We start from the raw sequence: 23557 nt of genomic DNA on the forward strand, positions 1-23557 counted from the left end.
TTTGATCTGTTCTACCGTTTTGGCCATTTTTTTTTGTCTTGTCACGCCTGTTACGTATAAGGGAAGGAGGCTTAGGTGTTCACCAGGGTGGGGAAATCCAAGTTGCAGGGTTGTGACGCTGTATGTGGGGGCGGGGTTCCAGAGGGAACAATGGCGCTTGCTCATTTGTCTGTCAGACCTCAGTCCCTTCCCCTACTTCTCCCAAGCAAACTGGGCCTTTCAGGTGCTGATTCCCATGTGGATGGGCTTGTGTGCATTCTAGGACCCTGTGGGTCTCTCCAGCGAACTCTCCTGTGAGGCTAGGAGTCTCTCCCTGTGCCTCAATCCCCACAGGTGCTTTCAATCAGTGTTTTGAAGCTTTATTTCCCAGCGCTGGGACCCTGGGTTGTGAGGTCTGTCTCACTTCCCAGTTATCTGACCACAAATGTGGGGCCGCCTGATCAGCCAGCCACCTTGCATGCAGTGCCCCGCTTCACAATCGCTGCCTCGCTGGGTCTGCCCATTGCCACCCCATGCTCAGGGTCTGTCAGCCACTGCCTGCACACCTGGGGTGCCTTACACACCCAGTGTCACCGTTTCCTGTGCCGTGGCCCCTCTCTGCTCAACTTCAGACTCCGCCCCACCTAGCGGGGTGAATGGGTCTTTTTCAGCCCCCTTCCAACTTCTGTACAGTTCAATTTTCTGTCAGTTCTGGTTGTTATTTTGTTTCTAAGTTTTTGTTGTCCTTATTTTGGTTGTGTGAGGAGGAACAGTGTGTCTACCTACACCTCCATCTTGGCCAGAAGTTACATCACCACTTTTTAACAGAAAGTCATCACTTTCTATTTGCTGGATTCCTCCATAGTATTGGACACAGTATCCTTTGCCATTCTTGTCTTCCTCTAAGGTCTTCTTTACAACATAGGCAAAGTGTTCATTCTTGGATATAACTCTGATTATAGCATTTTCCTACTGAAAACCCTTTCACTGCTCCCACTGCTTTTAGGAGAGTATTCAAAGTTATTAATAAGCTTCTGAAGACCTTCATGAGCTAGTTCCTGCTTGCCTCTCTTTGCTTTTCTTTTACCACACCTTCCTTACCTTATGTGAACTCACCAATGTTGCCCTCTCTAAGCCGTTTTCAGAGTCATGTTCTCTTTCACCTTTGGGTCTTCACATAGGATGCTTTTGCCTAGAGCCTTCTCACCTTTTCCATTTTGAAGTTAACTCTTACTCAGGTCTAAGTCTAAATGCCACTTTTCTAGGAGGCTCCCCACAACTCCTAAATCAACATGAAGTTCTATGTATTTCCACAGCACCCTATATTTCCCCAAATTAACACACTGTTTATAGTGTCCTAATTATTTGTATTTATACACCACTTGGCTGTAAGCTTGGAAGACTATGTCTTGTTCACTGTTGTAGCTGGGTCTCTAGCTGAATTTAAATCTGATTGAAGCTAAAAAGAAATGGCTTAAAACAATCTGATTAAGCACTCTAAAGTTTGGTCAAGCTACACAGATAGTAGCTTATATAGCTATGCTTTCAAAGCCCCTAAAGGTCAAACCAACTAATAAAAATGTTCTGATCTAAAATAATGTATTTATTAAAATTACTTGCCAGATACTAGTCTGAGCACTTTACATGTTTATCTCACTTAATCTTCATATCAGTCCTCTAAAGGCATTATTGTCCTTAGACAAAAGGCATTATTGTCTTATTAGTAATAGAAATTGATGCATAAGGAGTTAGATAATAAGCTGATAATCACACAATAAGTGATAGAAGTGGGAAACTATGCAGTCTCCTATTGCCTACCCTTTAGTTCCTGTTTATTTGCTTATTAAGTTAACTTGGAGTTACTAAGCCATAGTACTGAGGAGCATAGAGGAACACACAATTCTTAGTTGTCTCTAGCTATCATTGAGTTGAAATGAAGACATGGTATTTGTCCCATGTAATTGAGAAGGCTAAATTTAAATAACTGACCAGAGCCAAAGTTCAGCTGGGTATGGTAGTTTTAGAGCTAATGGTCTAAAAATAAGTAGGTGAGATGTCAGGCATAAGGTTTTTTGTGGGGTTTTTAAATTTATTCAGTTTTTGGAGAGAAGAAAAGGTAGAGGGAGAGAGAGAGGAGAGTCTTGTATGTGCCCTGACCAGGGATTGAACCTACAACCTTGGTGTATCCAAACAACACTCTTAACCAACTGAGTTACCCTGTCAGGGACTTGATGGAAGATCTTAAGCTAGTTTTTGTAGGTGAAGTCAAATGGAACATTTTGAAGAAAAGTTGAGGTTGACAAAGAGTGAAACACAATGACTATGAAGCTTAAAAGACTAAGGACTTGAAAAGTCAAGATATCGGGACAATTAACATATGATAACTGAATGAGCAACCTGGAAAAATTGTTTCTTCCTAAACCTGAAGGAAGAAACAGACATAAAGTTAGACTACTGCTGCCACCAGGCCTCTGAAATACTGCCAGACTAGAAGCCCAAGACACTCCGATGGTGATGGTGGAGGTAAAACAGAAGGATTGGTGAAAGTGTTTAAAAGGAATGGAAAGATCGACCAAATCCCTTCCTTCGACCAGTTCATCTTCATCTCTGGCCGACCAAAAGTTTATCCTCTAAAAGGTTCTCTACTCCAGGATACTATTCATGGCTGATGGAAGAGGTGAAATTCCATAATTAATAAAGAGAATGAAGAGTCCTCCTAGCAATGTGAACACTGTTCAGCTCCAAGAACACATGCATGCAAGATTACAGCCCTAGGCAGGAGATGGGAGAAGTATGTACAGTAAAAATGTCCAAGGTACACCTGCTTACCCTAGAGAATTGACCAGCTCTAACCATGGGCAGAGTTTCCAATCAACATTCAAGTGCCTCCCTAAAAAGACAGAAATCCAAACCAAATTAACAAGGAAAAATGGGAACTCTGAGAAACAAGAGTCAATACAAGTAACAGAAGAAGACTGCAATATTCACTTTTCTAATCAGTTAGTGCATCCAAGAAATAAGAAGTAGTTATGAAAAAGGGATAGTCAGAAAACAAATGATCTTTGAAGTTAAAAAGGTGAAAGCAGAAATTACAATAATTAGAAATACTGGAAAACAAAGTTGGAGAAACAGTGCAGCTATTTTATCATTGTTTTTAATTTTTTACTAAAACAAACATTTTTTAAACTAGTATAAAATGTGGAAGAAAAAAGATAGGACCACTAAATGATGATCAATTCACAAGGGATAATATAAAAATAACAGGAGTTCCAGAGAAGGAAAATGAAGAGGAAATCATCCACTGATAATAGAAAACATTTCCCACAGAGTTCTTAACCAGATTAAAAGGTCCCATTATATTTGCCCTGGCCAGCTATCTCAGTTGGTTAGAGAGTCATCCAATATGCCAAGGTTGCAGGTATCATCTCCAATTAGGGCACATACAAGAAGCAACCAATGAAACCATAAAATAAGTGGAATAACAACAAAAAAAGGTCCCATTATCTAGCACTGTGTATCAGATCCATCGCACCAAATCTGTCATCAAAAAATTTAACATCAGGCGTAAGGAGAATACCCTGAAATCTTCTGGTGGAAAACAGTAATCATGAAGGAACAAAATCAAGATGGTATCAGATAATAAGCTGATAGAAGTATTTCAATACTTTAAAATGACAGCCACTAGCCACATGGGGCTATAGAGTACTGGTAATGTGGCTAGTCCAAATTGAGGCACTCCATAACTAACATAACTCAGTAATTTCTTTATTATTGACTGCATGTTGAAATAAAAATATTTTAGATATATTGAATTAAATAAAATACATTATAAGGCTTAATTTCATCTGTTTCTTTTAATTCTTTTTAATGTGGCTAGAAGAAAATTTAAAATTAAAGATGAACTGCCATTTGTGGCTCACATTATATTTCTATTCAGCACTGTCCTAGAAGACAATGGAGTGATGTATTCAAAATTTGGAGGAAAAGTGATGCCTTACCTAGAAATCTATTCTCAAATTATCAATCAAGTAAGAAGACAAAATATTTTTTCAGGCAAGATCTCAAAGTAATTTTCCATAGCTTTGTCTTTGAACTCTTTCTCAAGATAACAATCAAAGACAGACTTCACCAAACAAGAAAGTAAACAAACATTAAAAAACAAAACAGGAAGTCACTGGAACTAGTAGACAAAGGAAATTCCCAATATAACAATAAAAGGCAAGTTCCAGGACAAATGTGCAGCAGGTCTTAGAGAACCACCAGACCAGACTGGAGCAAACAAATAAAGGCTCCAGAAGGGATATCTCCAAGAAGAAAACGAAGCCAATGACATTGTTGAAAATATGCAAAGGAAATGTTCAGTCCTATAGGAGAAGTTGTGAATTAATTAATGATACAGAAAACTAAACAAATAAATAATAGCTATTAATTTCAGAAAAACAAAAGTTGTCAAGAAAGGAAATGTAATCAGTATATCATGTGATTTGGTGATGAATATCTACATGATGATAATATAAACAAAAAACAGTGATTTAACCAAAAAGGTACAAATGACTACATAGGAGGACTGGGATAAAGGAAAGGGCATGCGAGTTCTCTGGAAGCGAGGATGGGAGAGATCAGTTGTAAAAGCTAAGTCATTTTCTATATAGGAAATTTTAAAATAATACCTACAACTAAATAATTGTATTTTTATATTTATATATCGAGATGGTATTTAAAAAAGCATGATATCTAGAAACAGAAGAAAATACCAAGCCCTGGCCAGGTAGCTGAGTTGGTTAGAGCGTTGTCCCATTTGCCAAGGTTGCAATTTGATCTGCTTGGGGCACATACAAGTAGCAACTAAGGAATACATAAATAAGTGGAACAACAAATCAATGTTTTGAGAGAGAGAGAACAAAATAAACAGCCAAAGTAATTGAAAGCAGTTACCTTAAGAATGGGAATCTGGGGGGGGAAAGGAGCAGAGAACTGCATTCTCCCATTAAAAGTGTTCCACTATCATTTGCCTTTTTTAAAAGGTACCTATACTACTGTGATTAACATAAAATTTAAAGAAAAGAAACTATCCAAATAAAAGCAGAAAGAATGCCTATGAGTGCACCCAAATTGTGATTTCTGGTTTTATAGTTATAACTGGACTACAGTAGGAGGAGCAAATTGCTCTACACTATGTATACATTTTGTTTTTCATAGGGTCATTACAAAGGGTATCTCATCTTCCAAAACCAGCTATAAATTAACCGAAGTACTTTCCCAGTAGGTTTTGTATCCCTCTGTGAATACCGAATTATACCATGGATCAAATTCAGATCTCTTTCAGTGATTCTTTTCAAAGACTATAACAAATAATACTGATTGTATGTTTCATTTCAGATAAATCATTTAAACCTACAAGTCATAATGCTGATTCCACTTTGGATCAAGTGTATTCTTCACAGTATCTGTAGAATGGCATTGCCCAGATCCATCAACCACCACCTTAGCAAATGGGTCCGGAAGTCCTGTGAAAAGGGGGAAGATCTTTTTTAAATTAAAAAATATTTGACATGGAAGCTAGAAAAATAATTATATAAAAATTATTATTTGCTACCAAGATTATTTCATTTTTTTAAATTTTACTGATTCTAGAGAGAGGGGAAGTGAGGGAAAAAGACATCAGTGTGAGAGACAAAATTGGTTGCCCACAACCTATGACCTTCTGGTTTGCAGGATGACATGAATCAACTGAGCCACACCGGCCAGGGCTATTTCATTCTTTTTTTAAAGTTCAGCACATAGCTATAGGACTGGTCCATTTAAAAACTAAGGATAAAGTTAATTCTACATTAAATAACAAAAATCATATTTTTTATTATTCCAATCTCAAAACATTCTCAGCTTTAAATGATCAAGGTCTAAAGGTTACCTCAAATGTGGAAGTGTTTATAGATCTTTACCTTTGACCCCAGAAAGGAAAATGCTTAAAACACTCTCAGCTTGCTTAGAGCTTTCCCAAGGTCTCCTTAGTAGCTTATTTAAAGAAAGAACTTACTGAAGTTCACATGGGATCATGGGCTACAGAGAAATTAAATTAACCAAAAATTTTACTGAAAAACTACCATGAATGTGAGAAATTGAAACAAAAATCGAATACCCTGCCTTAAAAAGAGCTTAATACCTAATTTGGGAAATAAGAACACCACACGCACATACGAAACAAACGCAAAAAAACCCAAAATAAACAAGTGTCTGTACTGATTTGTAATACTATGAATGCTTTAAGTACATGTATAGAACATCTCTTAATCCTCATAATAACCCTATGGGGTAAATAATACTATTATTTCTATTTTATTTATAAGGAAACAGAGGCACAAAGGGTCCAAGGTCACAGTAGTAAGTGGCAGAGCTAGGCAGAGGTGTCCAACCTTTCGGCATCTCTTGGCCACAATGGAAGAAGAGTTGCCTTGGGCTACACATTAAATACACAAGCACTAATGAAAATTCATGAGCAAAAAAAAAAGGTTTTAAGTAAATTTAGGATTTGTGTTGGGCTACATTCATAGCCATCCCTTTGGGCTGCAGGTTGCACACCCTAAAGTTTAGATTCTAAACCAAAGCACACAGTTTGGTTTTTTATTTCATTCTTTTAATTATTATGTGATTCAGTTTGTACAAGAACTCAGAGAAGGAGAACAGTTTAAGTTTAAACAGTAAAGAAAGGCATTTCTTTCTTTTTGAGGGGATGAGACTCATTTGGGTTTTAAAGAGTAAATAGAAAGAACACCAAGGAGAGTCTGACAATATTTGAAGGGCTTAGAGGAGTCTAACCAAAAGGTTTGTGCTAAGGTGTGAGAGTAAAAATGGTCAGAGAGATAAAGACTGATCCAAGGGAAGCTTAAAGTCAGAAAATACAGGCTTAGAGTGACTGAGGTATTGTAGAGAGCAGGGAGCCACTGTTCTTGAGCACGGCTGTAAATGCATTTTCATATTTTTCTATTAGTGGTATTCAGAATGGACTGAGAGAAGAAAAGATTAGAGGTACAGAGACCACCGATGAAACTGCTGTGTCATACAATAGCATTAAGAACAGCAGGATAAGTGGATCCTAAACTAGGGAAGTCACGTGGAAAGGAAAAGAAAATAACAAAGAAAGCTACTATGAAAAATCTTAATACAAATTTATAAGAAACTAACGTCAAAATGACACTACAGTTTTCAAACCAAACAGCAATGAAAATAGTGGCTCTTGACAAAAAAAAAGGAAAAAGTTGGAAAAAATCGAACATTAAAAGAACAAACTGACCATTTTGATGTGGAACATACTAGGATAGAATAGATCTCCTATGAACAGCTGAAAATACTACAACAAAATGTCAGTAAGTGTTGCAAACTGGAGAAACTTTGCACCTTGATATCTATGCTAATTTTTTTAAAAGTCAAGATACTAATATGCCAACATTCAAGGCCAGCCAGAAATCACCTAGCCAATTCCGATTCCATGCTTTGGTGATCAACAACTTCAAAAAATAAAAGACCAAAATTTCAGAATGATAAGTATTTAAGAAGAAACTTGGTAAGTTAGGATATCAATCTATTTAACTTATTGTTCTTGAAGTTTAACACTGTTCATATTATTCCCATATCTAACAATTTGCAAATGTGCTTAATGGAAGAATGCTTTTCCCTCTATCTTTAGTAACATTATTTTCTCCCGGGAGAGATCTACTCAAACTTGTTCTTTTGATTCTACAATATAAGCAAATAAACATATAAGTATATGATTGTAAGCAAAAACAAGCCAACAAAAAATCACATTGCTAGATTTCTCTTTGGATGTCGTTTAACTAAAGAATTAAGGACTAAGAAAAACAAGTTTTTCAACACAAAAACAGTAGGTATTGCTTCCAAATCCTTAATTAAGTATGAATGTCCGACTCCCACCTTCCTATGTCTCTCTTCTGTTCAATTACACATACAAGCTCTATACCCTCCCCCCAAAATACCTATTTCAACTTACCTGATGACATTATTCTACAAAAATTTAACTTGACAGCCAAGTTACTCTAATGTGGTCAACAGCTATCAAGTTTTCTGAAGTTAGTGAGACCTCTAGTGGTAAATAAAAAGTGGCTACAGTATTTTCTGTATTTTTTCAAATTTCTCAATTTTTCCCACCACTTCTGAGTTATATATAAAGTAGCGCAAGCTTAAGAATTTTCTCACTACACAAACACAACTTAATGAGCTAAAAATAACAATGAAATAAAAATTTCAACTTAAAAGGAAGTTATTTACTAAGGAAAAGAAAGCTTTGTTTTTGATTGGGGGAAAGAAAAAAAACATTCAGCCAACCAACTTGGTTTTGAGTGACTTCAATATGGCCCCTATACAACACCTTAGCACAGTATGCTATTTCACATACATATCTTTTATTTAAATGTTGCTTTTATAAAAGAAAGAAAATAATTTGATGCTAATGACAAGATTCTCTTAAAAACATACATAATGGCCCTTGTCAGTGTGGTTCAGTTGGTTGGAGCATCACCGTAAACTGAAAGGTCCCGGGTTCAACTCACAGTCAGAGCACCATGCCTAGGTTGGGGGTTTGGTCCCCAGTTGAGGCACACATGAAATACTCTCTCTCCTTCCCTTCCCTTCTCTCTAAAATTAAAAGTAAGCAAAAAAATACAAAATGGCCCTGGCCAGATGGCTTGGTTGGTTGGAGCATCGTACTGTACAGCAAAAGGATTACAGGTTACATCCCCAGTCAGGACACACACCTAGACTGTGTGGGTTTGATCCCCAGTCAGTGCACATAAACGGATCCATGTTTCTCTTTCTCTCTCAAATAAGTAAACATATCTCAGGTGAGGATTAATAAAACTAAATAAACAAAAACATACATAATGGATAAATGAACATATAAAGTTAATAGTAAAATCTAAGTGGGAGATATTAACTGTAAAATTCTTTATATGTTCTTATATGTTTGAAACTTTTGCTGCTAAAATTTTGGAGGAAGAAGGATCTATTTTTAAAAGCCAATAAGCTTGTAAACAGTTCTTTAAAAATGACTGAGCAAAACTTTTCTCACCAAGGGCAGATACTCTAAAATAAATAGTAGTATCTCAAATTATCCAAGTTACTCAACAAAAAAACTACACATGGGAGCACATTTTTTCCTACAATTAAAAAAAAATATATATATATATGTATTTCATCAGCTTGTAGTCCTGCTTCATATTAAATTTTGCTTTTCTCATTCAACATGATTTAAACTGAATTACAAGCAAAAACATAACTATATTTCAGTATCAATGATAATTACATCCTGATCAATAAATACACGTTCTCACTCAAACTTAATTAAGAGATTTAGGAACTATTATTTAATTCTTTCTCTGAAATCAATATGATTGATTACATCCTAATCAATAAATACACGTTCTCACTCAAACTTAACTAAGAGATTTAGGAACTATTATTTAATTCTTTCTCTGAAATCAATCTTCAACTTATAAAAGATGGAAAAATTGTAAATCTACCACAGTGGGGAAAACTTTCACCCATGTGAAGTGGGGGATATTCCACCCTGGCTGAGTTCCATCTGAAGGCCTCAGGACTGGCTTTTCTGTTTCCCTTTCCAGGGCAAATGTTTCTCCCACTCTGAGTTTTAAAGACATGTACACAGTTTCCCTTAATTTTTTTTTTGTATCCCTAGAGCAAGTCACAACTCTTAAGAATTTTTAAAAATTCTTACAGCTTACACCCATAAAAAAGGCAAGTTTCCTCTTTTTTTTTACATGCTAAAGATCAGATAAGTGATAATCATAATCACCTCTTAGAGGTTTACAATGAATTAAAGTAAGATCCCTCTACATTTCCTAGGAAAACTGAGACAAGGCTATCTAGATATTTTATCAGAGAAGCTGTGTCTTGGGGCTCTGGAAGAAGGAATAGAATTTGGGGAGGAAGGCTGGGAGATGAAACTGAAGATTTTTATCTTTAAAATCAGAGCAGATGTCCTGGAGGGTATAGAAGCAGCTGTTGAGAGGGGGCAGTCCTCACTTCCCATCCTTCTTTCCTTACCAGCAGCCTGTCCAATCCTGTTTGCCACTTTCCAGTCCTACTAGATATTTCCTACCTCAAATCAGCCTTAAGAAGGGTACAAAGAATACACACTGGTTATTAGGTTATTAGCAACAGGAATGAGATGGGTAGTTCAGCACTAGCCTGTAAAGATAGTATTAACTGGTGGAAGCCCAGTGAAAGACCACTAGGTAAAAAAATTGGAGTACAGTGTACATAGTACATCAACTGCTTATATCATTCCTCTGAACTATGCCCTAAAACATACAGAATAAAAAACTTGAATTATATAGTTTTATATGAAGTTATTTCATAAAATTTAATTCAGGTTCTACTCTATAAAGATTGGAAGTAATATAATTTCAAGTGGAATAAATTAAGTGTGCTTTAAAAATATATCAAGAGCTTATTATTTCTTTTAACCCAACCCCTGAGAATTATCTAATGTCATACTAAATTACCACTTAACAGTTTTTGCCAGATGGTAGGACTTGAATATAAAAATCTAATCAATCTTTATTTCTAACTTCAAATATTTTACATAAAAAATTTTGCCAGCTTAGAATTTTTTATTGAAAATTTTATCTTCTTTTTTTTCTCAATAAATTAAAACTACCCACATGTAAGGGGTACTTCCCAATCCTCCTTCAAAAACTTAATTCTAAATAAAGCCACAAAAAAGCCACAACAGAGCAGCAAAGAGACTGCAAATATGGGAACCAAATGTCTACTCTGGAGACACAAGAGCATCTATAACCCAATGTAGCAGAGATTTCTTTCCTATAGTCTGCAAATTCCAAATAAGCTGAATGACTTCTCTACCTCCCAAGGAATCCTAAATGCATGGGTAAAATTGCCTATAAAATCTTAGGGGGTAAAAAAGTGATACAAAATCTCAAAATTTTTTCTAGAAATCTAACCACATGCACACCTTCAATATACATTACACACATCTGCATATACACTCTAGCACAGACACACATTTTATATAAATATGTGGGAGGGGTATAGGGAAGAGGGTTAAGGCTAAATAAAAGAGCATAAAACCCTCTAAAAAATATGATGCCAAAAGGCTCTGAACCAATGCATTCATAAAACAACATTAAGCATATTTCTGAACTGAGAAATCTTTAAACCAAAAAATTTACACACAACATACAAAATTTAAAGTTAATTTACTTACGGAAAAAATCCTTTTTCACCAAGTTTTTTGCACAGAGTACTGTAAAGGAAACAAAAAATACATGGGAAGAATTAAAATAAAATAGTAAGATTGCATTGTCAAAAGTGTTACTTTTTAAACACTGAAAACACCACTAAATAATAATTAAATACTACAACAAGGTATGAAATATGATCACAAATTTTCATTCAAGACTAGCAAAAGACAGCTGAAATAGTGGGTACAAGTTCAGCAATGATCACAAGTAACAGATGAGGACAAGAAGGTGTATAAATCTAGTATTCTAATAAGGTCCCCATTCCTATTTTCCATCAAGATCTAGTCTCATGTTAGCCTGAGGTAGCAAGGGGGAAATAGTCCTAAGAAGTAAATACGTAAATTCAGATTGGTAGATATATTTTAGGGATGAAATAATTTTATGCTGAAGAGGATCATAAATAAGATAAAGCTTTCTTGATAGAAGTTTTTAAAATAGTGTTCTGCTATTTACTCTGCATCTAAACCTATTCTCCTTCATAATGAAACTATTTTAAAGAATTGTGTATACTTTGTGACTTCAATTCTTTACCTCCCCCACTGTAATTTGGCTTCCTCTCTCACCACTGCCTCTACACTGCTTCTCCAGTGCCCTGGGGGACCTAGTTACTAAATCCATCCAATGGACACTTTTCATTCTTTGTCACATCTGACCCCTGAGGCACATTTGCCTCTACTGACTATTGCCTGTTTTGGAAACTCTTCTTTTGGTTTCTTTTTTAACACCACAATTGCCTGGTTTTACACAAGGCATAAAACTTATTCTAAGTCTCCCTGCCTGATCTTTTTTCCTAAGCTCTATCCATGAAACTTGAGGTCTTTCATGGTTTTGCCCTTTGTCCTCTTCTTTTACTCTGTAACCTAAGGAACTCAGATCCCCAGTCTGTAAACCTTGAAATTAACTTGTAAACTGTTATACGTATGGGTAAAAACATTTTTTCTGGGAGAAAGTTCATAGTTTAATAGATTGATAAGGCTCTTCCCTCTTGAAATACTCATCTGAAGGGCCATTTCTCCATACATTCTCCCTTGTCTGCATGTTTTGATCACATCTAGATCTATAAACCCAACCCTCTGATCTCTCCTGAACTCTACACAGGCAAACTAAATATGCCCCCCAAATAAAATTCCCATCTTCTCTCTTCCCTAAAACTGCTCCTCCAGTTTACTTTATTTTAATAAATAGTCCTTCTTTCAACTCCACTGCCTCAGACAGAAACCTCCATTGTAGCCTTCACTACTCCTCCCTCTCCCACCTCCTGGCAATATCTGGTTCTAATTAATAGCCTTAATCTGTCTACTCCCATTATCAGTGCTACCACCCTAGTCCAGGCCACCATCAAGTACTGTCTAGGTCATTACAACAGCCTCCCAATCAGTCCCCTGCCTAATCAGTTCTCCACTCTGGACCCAAAGTGATCATTCTAAAAATATGACTAAGTCTTTCTATCCATTTCCCCTCTTTCTAATACATTTCAAAACATCCTTAAAACATCCTCAAAGCTATCCTTCCACCTGTGCTCTGCATCTCATACCAAATCTATCACTTTCTCAGGGACCTTGTCTCTTGTCTCCTCTACTAACCTCCATCCCTCAATCACTCCCAAGGTCTTCAGACCCAAACTTTATATTGGTTTACAGTGCTCTGGCCCTGGCTCCTGCTTCTCTCTCTGACCTCACCTTTCATCACCATTTCTCCCTCCAAGCCCCCAAGTCCAAGATCCAACCAGGCTGAACTTTCACTTTCCTAAATGTACACCATCTCTCACCCACAACCTTCGAGTACCTAAAACATTTTTCTCAGGCTTCATCGTCTCATCTTATAGGTCTCAAAAGGGAAGGAAGCCTTTTAGAACACATTTCTCTCAACCCTCCATCCACAACCATCCGCAGAAGATCATTCTTTTTTTTTTTTTTTTTACTCTTGGAAGTCATTTCTTTTTTAAAAAATATTTTAAAGATTTTACTTATTTAGTTTTAGAGAGAGGGGAAGGGGAAGAGAAAGAGAGAGAAAGAAACATCAGCGTGTGGCTGCCTCTCACGTGCCCCTGGCCACGCCCCCCCACACTGAGGACTGGCCTGCAACCCAGGCAGGTGCCCTGACTGGGAATCAAACCAGTGACCCCTTGGTCCACAGTCCGGCACTCAATCCACTGAGCCACACCAGCCAGAGCTCATTTCTTAATATATGTTATTTATTGTGCTCTAACAGTTGTCCCAATTTTCCCCCTTTGCCCCACTCCACCCGGTATCAGTTATTCCCTCTGGCAATTCCCTCTCTTAGTTCATGTCCCTGAACTTAGTCCATGGGTCATGCATATAAGTTCTTTGGTTACTCCATTACCTATATTGTTAACATCCCTATCTATTCTATACCTACTGATCTGTATTACTTAATCCCTGTGCCTTTTCCCCCATTCTCTTCCTTCTTCCTCCCAACTAATAACACTCCAAATAATCTCTGTATCTATGATTCTGCTTCTGTTCTGCTTGTTTGCTTAGTTTGTTTTTTAGATTCAATTGTTGACAGTTGTGAACTTATTACCATTTTAATGTTCATAATTTTGATATTTTCTTAAATAAATCCCTTTAATATTTCATATAATAATGGCTTGGTGATAATGAGCTTTACCTTGTCTGGGAAGCACTTTATCTGCCCTTTCATTTTAAATGATAGCTTTGCTGGATAGAGTCATCTAGGTTGTAGGTCCTTGCTTTTCACCATTTTGAATACTTCTTGCCAGCCCCTTCTAGCCTGCAGTTTCTTTTGAGAAACCAGCTGACAATCTTATGTTAACTCCTTTACAGGTAACTCCATTTTTCTCTTGCTGCTTTTAAGATTCTCTCTTTAGCCCAGGCTGGTGTGGCTCAGTAGATTGAGCACCAGTCTGTGAAACGAAAGGTCACTAGTTTGATTCCTGGTCAGGGAACATGCCTGGGTTGTGGGCCAGGTCTCCAGATGGGGGCATATGAGAGGCAACTGATCAACTGATCAATGTATCGCTCATCAATGTTTCTCTTTCTCCCTCCCTGCCCCCTCCCTAAAAATAAATATTTTTAAAAAGATTCTCTCTTTAACCTTTGGTATTTTAATTATGATATGTCTTGGTATGGACCTCTTTGCATTCATCTTGTTTAAGACTCTCTGTGCTTCCTGGACTTGTATGTTTATTTCCTTCACCAAATTAGGCAAGTTTTCTTTCATTATTTTTTCCAATAAGTTTTCAATTTCTTGCTCCTCCCCTTCTGGCACCCCTATGACTCAAATGTTGATACATTTGAAGTTGTCCCAGAGGCTCTTTAGCCTTTCCTCTTTTTAAAAAAAAATTCTTTTTTCTTCTTGCTGTTCTGATTGAATGCTTTTTTCTTCCTTATGTTCCAAATCATTGATTTGATTTCTTGCCTTCATCCACACAATTGTTGATTCCCTGTAATTTTTTCTTTATTTCACTTGGTGTAACCTTCATTTCAGCCTGGGTCTTCCTTTTTGTTAAGTAAATTTTATTGATTATGTTATTACAGTTGTCCTAATTTTTCCCCTTTTGCCCTGCCTCTGCTCAGCACAGCCCCTCTCTAACAAGCATTCCCCTTACTTCATGTCCATGGGTCATGCATATAAGTTCTTTGGCTTTTCCATTTCCTAGACTATTCTTAACATATCCCTCTCTATTTTGTACCTACCAATTATGGTTTTTAATCCCTGCACCTTTTCCCCCATTCTTCCTCTAACCCCTCCACATGGGTCCCTTTTATGTTGTTGAGGTACCCAATGAGTTCCTTGGGTACCCTAAGAACCACTGTTTTGAACTCTGCATCTCACAGATTGCTTAAATCCATTTTGGCTCTTTTTCTGGAGATTTGTTCTGTTCTTTCAATTGGGCCATATTTTTTTTTGTCTCCTCATTTTGTCAGCTTCCCCATGTTCATTTCTATGTATTAGGTAGAGCTTCTTTCACTCCTTGTCTTAGTAGTGAACCAATAACTGCACCAATAAGTTGGATGGGGAAGAGCCTTAGGTAATGGCCAAGCAGGACAACCATGTGAACCAAGTTGATGGGAGCCTCTGATATGGTATGGCTCTGTGGCTCTGTGTCAGAGAGGGCTCAAAAAGAGGACAATGCCACTGCTTGGCCTCTGGAGTTTTGTTCAGGAGGAAGCTATCCCCCAGTACTCACCCTGATGCCACACACTTCAATTTCTCCCATAGGCCACTGGTTCCCTTCCAGCTGCTGCTACAGTGTGGAAACCAAAGGGAGTGAGTCTGTGTAAGTCCAAAGTCTGATGTGGGTCCTTTAAAAGGAGATTCCTGAGAATCCTGCAGCTTCTTCCACAACTCCAACTCCCACTGGTTTTTAGAGCCAGAAGTTATGGGGACTTACCTTCCTGGCACTAAAACCCGGGGCTGGGTGGTCTCATGTGGGGCTGGGATGCCTCAATGCAAAGATATCCCTCCCAATTTTTATCTACCACATTTGTGTGGACCACCCATTCTGCCTCTCCACATCCCCACCTCTACTACCCATCTGGATGAATGTGACTTCTTTAATTCCTTGGTTGTCAGACTTCCATACAGCCTGATTTTCTGACAATTCTGAGTGATATTTGTTTTGTAGTCTATTTGTAATTTTGCTGTTGGTGTGCGAAGAGGTGAGCCATGTTTACCTATGCCTCCATCTTGACTGGAAGTCGCAGAAGACCATTCTTATCACACTTCATTATAATTAAGGCAGTCATCACACTTCATTATAATTAAGTTTAGAATGTTGCTTATATAACCCTGGCTGGTGTAGCTCAGTAGATTGAGCGTGGGCTGCAAACCAAGGGTCACCAGTCCAATTCCCAGTCAGGGCACATGCTTGAGTTGCAGACCAGGTCCCCAGTATGGGGCACAGGAGAGGCAACTGCACATTGATATTTCTCTCCTTCTCTTCCCCTCTCTCTAAAAATAAATAAAATCTTTAAAACAAAAAGAATGTTGCCTATATGAAGGTGGTAAACTCCATACAGCAAAAATCATGTCTGCCTCATTTCTTTCTACCTTTAGCACCAACACACAGTGTGCCAGGCATTTGCTAGGCACACTCAATAAATATTTATGAGATGAATGAAACAGACTTCAAAATAATTTAAAATAATTTCACTAAAAGGGGAACTTTTATATTATATGATAGCTAAAATTACTAATTCTCAAGTAATAATAATTTTGACTTATGAAGTCTTATTATAATTTCCCTTTACTTAAAACATACTCATCAGATAATGTTTGACAAATTTTCTTTTAAAAATCACATGTAAGATGTTGCTAATATCTAAATAAGTTTCAGCCCTGGCTGGTATGGCACAGTGGATTGAACGTGGGCTGCAAACCAAAGGGTCACTGGTTCGATTCCCAGTCAGGGCACATGCCTGGGTTGCAGGCCAGGTCCCCAGTGGGGGACGCATGAGAGGCAACCACACACTGATGTTTCCCTCCCTCTCTTTCTCTTTCTCCTTCCCTTCCCCTCTCTCTAAAAATAAATAAAGTCTTCCGCAGAAAGAAAGAAGGAGCTCCTACCTTTTGCAACAGCATGGATGGAAATGGAAAGCATTATGCTGAGTGAAATAAGCCAGGTGTTGAAGGACAAATACCATATGATCTCACCTTTAACAGGAAGCTAAACAACAAAGCAAACAAGCAAGCAAAATATAACCAAAGATACTGAAATGGAGAACAGGCTGACAGTGACCAGAGGGAAGAGGGGAGGGAATTTCAGGGGAAATAGGGGAGGGATTTAGAGGAACACGTATAAAGGATACATGGACAACAACTGAGAAGGGTGGAAATGGGAGGGAGGGGGGAACACGGGGGGGTGGGATGGGATGGGAGTAATAGAAAACTGCACTTGAAAAATAATTAAATAAATTTAAAATAAATAAATAAAGTCTTTAAACAAATTAATAAATAAATAAGTTTCAAAGGGCAATTAAAAATCAAAAGAACAAAAGAACTTTAAAATCAGGTTTAGAGCTATGAAGAGAAACTGAATTTAGTAACCCAGAGACTAAGGAAGACAATATCAGAGTCCTACAAAAAGTTCACTTAAAAGTTAATTTAAAACATAAAAGACTGCGAACCAGATGATCGCGGTTCGATTCCCAGTCAGGGCACATGCCTGGGTTTAGGCCAGTTCCCAGCAGGGGATGCACCAAAAGCAACCATACATTGATGTTTCCCTTCCTCTCTCCTTCCCTTCCCCTCTAAAGATAAATAAATAAATATTAAAAAAAAAAACATAAAAGAAACACCAAGACTCATCAGATTGCTAACCTTAAGACTAGCTCAAGGGCTTCAGCCAGGTTTTGCTTAAATTATTTTATACTGTAAAAGAAAAAAACTTTCATTTGTAAATTTTAAAAGAATAATTCTCAAACATGATTTGAGACTTGTTAATTGATTTGCACAGTAAATTATTTTCACACCTTAGAGTCTTTACTGCACTGTTCTTTTTCTTGGAAATGCACTCTGGGCACTAGAACCCCTGCCCATTCCTCTTTCCATGCTCAGTACCAATTTTATAAGCTCAGAAAATGCTCAATGAGTTAATGAATTTCAACAGGACAAACTCCTATTTGTCACCACAACAAATTCTCAACCAAGGAGTTATATATCAGAATCTCCTGGGGAATGTATGTACCATATTATAATTTTATATTTGTAATAGTTTTATATTTATTTGTTATGAATTTATATTTATAAATCTATCATTTTTGATAATAGAAAGTTGAATCAAGATTGGAAATCACGGAGCTAGAGAGTGATAGCAGTGTGGAGAAACTTTCATTTTAATTTTCTAAATGATTATTACAGGACAGAGGTAGAAATATTTTGGGGAAACTCCAGAATAAACTACTAGAAAGGGACTAAGAAGAGAGAAAACTTGTAAAGTGGATAGGACCAGAACTAAGGCTAGGGAGTGCAGACTTTATCCTAAATAGCAATCTATATTTCAAAAACTAATGTTTAGTAAGCTTTCTACTGAAGTAACATAACAAAAAGGTACAAAAATCTTAAGTATACAATTCAATAAATTTTCATTAATTTTTGTACTAACAAAACATCAAACTAGACTCTAGATATGTATTTAGCAGTTACGTGTCAATTTGATTAACACAACTGCAAATGTGGCATTACAACAGCACAATGCCATTACTCCAGAATCCACTAAGGACCATGTCTCACATAGCCTGTAGATCTGCACTAGATTAATCTTACTAGACTACTTTGATCACGTATGTTTCTAAAATTCCTTCAAAGCAATTCTTGTTCTTAAGTTTATACTCCCAAAACCTAGCCTGTTCTAGCTATTCTCCTCACCCCTTCTGCAGATAGATGGTTTGAAATAGGTACAGGAGATAATTGAAATAAGCTAAGGCTGGCCTTGCCAGTATATTGGTCACCCCTGTTTTACATTGATGCATATGTGACATCTTGAGGTGCTTAATGAGAGGGAGTACTTCCTACATCATTCATCCTTTCATTTAACATTTCCTAAGCAACCACTCTGTGTCAAGTGCTATTACAGAGTCTGCAGACACAAAGATAAATAAGACAGTCCCTTGCCCTCAGAGCCTGCAGGTCAAGTACAATTCAAGTATGCCATAAATACCCCCTTCTTTTGGAGTTTTCTCAAGAAATGTTTTCGGGGGGTGGGCTAGGATGGGAGTAAAGAGCAGAAAACTATACTTGAACAACAATTAAAATTTAAAAATAAATAAATAATACAAATAAAAATCTAAAAAAAATGTTTTCAGATTTCACAAAAATCCCCTTTTTGGAAACTTTTTATATGAGACAATGACTACAGGAAACCATTTTCAGGAGTGCAAATGTAATAAATATTACCATTTCGCTTAAGTCAAAGTTCTTTTCTGGATGGAAAGGCATTATTATAGGCAAAACACTATGTAATACTATCAAAGTATAAATTCCAGCTGCAGAAATAGAATGCTGCTGTTCTTCCTGAGTTGTACTCATAATGAATGGCCATCTATGCTTCATCTGAATAAAACTCCCAACTGCTCAGTATCTTTTTGCCAAAAATTTCCCTTCCTCCTCCAGATTAGAGTCACATTCCAATTACACTGCTGATTGGAATGAGACTGCTTGAGAGAAAGAAGAAAAAGAAGGAAAAAAACCACTCAGACATCCCGTCTTCCTTCGCCCCACAAAAACAGATTTTATAATACTGTTCCTGCAACTCAAAAGTTGTAGACTATTTTCAAACAGAACAGATTTTCCTGGGTTTTCTTTGAACTTATATTATCACTGCAAAATAAAACTGAAGTTCAGGATAACATTCCTATACAAATTCCAACAAGATGGCATAGTGCTTTAAAAATGTCTACTAACATTCACCCTTCCGGATCACTGGCACATGACAGCAATTCAGATCTTTCTGCCAAGAAATAATCTCTACCCCTACTCTTAAATGTGAAATGAAAATGTAACCTGTGCTCAATATAATGTTTACATGTGTTTTAGTTATTGGTGCTTAAATAGGAGCACTCCACAAAATTCACATTCAAGAGCATTATTACAAAATGTGGCAATGAACAAAAACATCAGATACAACTATGTGTGCACAACAATATTCAAATGGTTAAGGATAACAAACAGCATGTTGAAATATTACACATCCATTAAGGTTATGTAAATATGTTTACTAACAAGCAGATATTTTCTTAATATGCTATTAAGAGTAAAAGTCCATTTATAAATAATATATATTCAATACAATGTAATTTTAGTAAGGAATATAAGAAGACTGAATAACATTCACTGAATATTTATTATGTGCAAGTGTACACCAACCACTACCTACATTTTAAAAATTTATTTATTTTTGTATTAACTACATTTTAGAAATACAGAAGCCAAAACTCAGACATAAAAAGCTTACCAAAGATTACACTGTAAATTCTAGAGTTTAGATTCCAAGTCAAATTAATCTAATCACAGAACCCAAACTTTTTTTTAAAGATTTCATTTATTTATTTTTAGAGAAAGGGGAAGGTAGGGAGAAAGAGAGGGACAGAAACTTCAATGTGTGGTTGCCTCTCACACACTCCCTACTGGAGACCTGACCTGCAACCCAGGCACGTGCCCTGACTGGAAATAGAATTGGCCACCCTTTGATTTGCAGGTCGGTATCAATACACTGGGCCACACCAGCCAGGGCCAGAATCCCAACTCTTAACCATCATACACAAAATAAAACACAACCTCTCAGGTCAGCTCTTCCTTTTTGAAGGAGCTTAAATGCTGATTAAAGCAATTATTGGTGATACAGATTCACAAATGTTTAATAATAGAAACCTAGGTTGCAGAAGAGCCTTCTCCAAAAGATAAGAAGCAAATTTCCCCTTTCAATAGATGTAACAGTTTACCTCAACAATCATATTAGATGGGCTTTTAACTAAATATCTTGCTACAGTATCATTTCATCAAGAAATTTTAGGCAATTGATTTCATGCTGCAAACAAACTGGGCCTCTAAGTTTAACTTAATGTACTTAGTACCTGGCAGGTAATTAATTTAATTACTGTATAAGATGATGTACTAAAAGATACAGGTTCTACCACAATGAGGTAAATATTCTTAACAGAACAACAGACAGTATCAGCATTTAAATATTTCACACCAAAGGAAACCCTGGTTCTCAAATTAACCAATCAAAAATTACCTTTTTAGCTCACTCACATCACAACCTGGTGAAAAGCCTGTTTTCATTTGGGCTGCTATACCATAAAAGTGGCTTAACATTTATTTCCCACAGTTCTGGAAGCTGAGAAGTCCAAGACCTTCTTGCTATATCCTTACATGGATAGACAGATCACCTCTCTACACTCTCTTCTAGTAAGGACACAAATCCCAATATAAGAGCTCCACCTTCATGACCAAATTGTTGTGCCTCCAAAAGCCCCACCTTTAAATACCATCACACTGGAGACTGGGGCTTCAACAAACAAAATTTGGGGGACACAAATATTCAGTCAATAATAAAGTTTATGTATCAAGTAAGCTTTCTGTAAATATTGCTGAGTCTAAACCTGTATGCCTAGACTCACTCCTCTCCAAGCTCCACGCCCACATTTCATTTGACTACCACACATACCCACTTTGAAACCTCACCAGCACTTCAAGTTATATTTATTCAAAGTTGAACGAATCAACCTCCCTGCTGAATCACCTCTTCTTCCTTTTGACCACATGCTTTCAATTATCCAGAAAGCAAATGTCTTGCTTATCTCTCCCTCTCCTGACCACCCAACATCTAAAGTAGTTCCAGATTATATCAAGTATCACATATCTCCCTGCCTATTTCCATTTCCAGTGTTCACATTTAAATAATATATCTACTTTACAATGTGCCAAAAAAATTTCCACAGAGTTTCTTGCTTGATCTTAAAAGTTTGTGAGTTATGTTTTATATCCACAGAAAAGGAACTACAGCTGAGAGCTGTGGCTTGTCCCAACCTGTCGCCTAGTAAATGAGCATTTTGAATCCAGGCTCCATCCTCTTTTTCTATAGATTCCTCATTCTAAAGGCTAGCATGATTTCAGCCTTCTCTCTCATTAACCTCCAGACTGAAACTCTCAACCTCTTTGTTCCCCTTAATAAGCCCAGGACTTTTCGGCCTTTGCCTTTATTCAAAATATTCCTCCCACCTCAAATGCTATTATTCTAACCACTGACCTTCAAAATCTTATCCATTTATCAAATTTCAACTCCATGTGAAACCTTCTCTGATTCTCTTTTCTCACAATCTCATTTCGATCTCTCCCTTCCTGTGAACTTTCAACATTTTAACTCCTGTTTATATCCATTCTCTCATTTGTATTAAACTTATCCGTGTTTCTTATCCTTCCTTCTATGTCCCACTAAGCTGTAAATTTCTTAGAGACAAAGCTGTGTCTTTTTAGCTCTCCTACACTTTATTATATAATATCAAACATAATATACACTAAAATATTTGGTGAATCAAGACAATCTTCAAGTGATGACTGCCTACTTCTTCAAGGAGGACATACAGATGGCCCATAGACATAAGAAAAAATGCTCAACATCACTGGCCATCAGAGAGATGCAAATTAATACCAAAATGAGATATCACCTCATACCTGTCAGAATGGCCATAATTAATAAATCCACAAACAACAAGTACTGGAGAGGTTGTGAAGAAAAGGGAATCCTAGCGCACTGTTGGTGGGAATGCAGACTGGTACAGCCACTATGGAAAGCAGTTTGGAATTGCCTCAAAAAATTAAAAATGGAACTACCTTTTGACCCAGCAATTCCACTGCTGGGAATATACCCTAAGAATCCTGAATCACCAATTCAAAAGAACTTAAGCACCCCTATATTCAGAGCAGCACTATTTACAACAGCAAAGTGCTGGAAACAGCCCAAGTGCCCACCAATAAATGAGTGGATCAAAAAACTTTGGTACATTTCCACAATGGAATACTACACAGCAGAAAGAACTCCTACCTTTTGCGACAGCATGAATGGAAATGGAGAATATTATGCTCAGTGAAATAAGCCAGTTGGTGAAAGACAAATACCATATGATCTCATCCATAAGAGAAATCTAATGAACAAAATAAACTAAAAAACAGAACAGAACCAGAGGCATGGAAACATGGAACAGACTGACAGTGACCAGAGGGGATAATGGTGGAAAGGAGGGGAAGGGACTAGTCAAAGAACATGTATGAATGACCCATGGACATGGACATGGACAATGGTGTGGGGATTGACTGTGGAAGTAGGGGGTAGGCTGGGTGCAGGAGGGCAAAAGGGGAAAAATTGGGACAACTATAATAGAATAACAATAACAAATTTTTTAAAGAAATCAATGCCAAGGTGGTCTTTTGTTCATAAGGATGAACAAACTAAAAGGTAAATAATAAAGCAAAACTCATTCTTTGCTTCTCTTAACCTAGTCTTTTTCTTCAAATCAGGATTGTTTCCTCAACTACTTGTAAGCACTCTGAATATCCTAGGATCCAACTACCTACTGGACCCCTTTCCTTAATACCAAACATCTCATTGAGCCTTCTCTCTCATATACAATAAAAAGGAATATTACCACATAATGTTCTCCGATTACATTAACCTTATTTCCACAACAATGTAAACAAAGATAAGCTGCTTAGTCTTCAAACCTCTAAAAAACTGCAGTCACTCAAATACCTGATGATCTACTTAATAAAGCAAAGTGGCTGCCAAAGGTAGTTTT

General features: G+C 37.0%; 1 protein-coding gene across 1 annotated transcript in view; it reads right to left on the reverse strand.

Annotated features, from left to right (window-relative positions):
* Positions 1-23557, reverse strand: part of SMURF2 (SMAD specific E3 ubiquitin protein ligase 2) — a 112447-nt gene that overhangs the window by 43595 nt on the left and 45295 nt on the right. The window contains exons 2-3 of the mRNA XM_037069715.1: positions 11240-11278; positions 5378-5486 (exon numbers count right to left, since the gene is read on the reverse strand). Of these exons, the coding sequence (XP_036925610.1) occupies positions 5378-5486; positions 11240-11278 (148 nt within the window). The remainder of the gene's footprint in view (positions 1-5377; positions 5487-11239; positions 11279-23557) is intronic.

The sequence above is a fragment of the Sturnira hondurensis genome, unplaced genomic scaffold (assembly GCF_014824575.4).
Source record: "Sturnira hondurensis isolate 20B ecotype Veracruz unplaced genomic scaffold, ASM1482457v3 Scaffold0018728, whole genome shotgun sequence".
NCBI lineage: Eukaryota > Metazoa > Chordata > Mammalia > Chiroptera > Phyllostomidae > Sturnira > Sturnira hondurensis.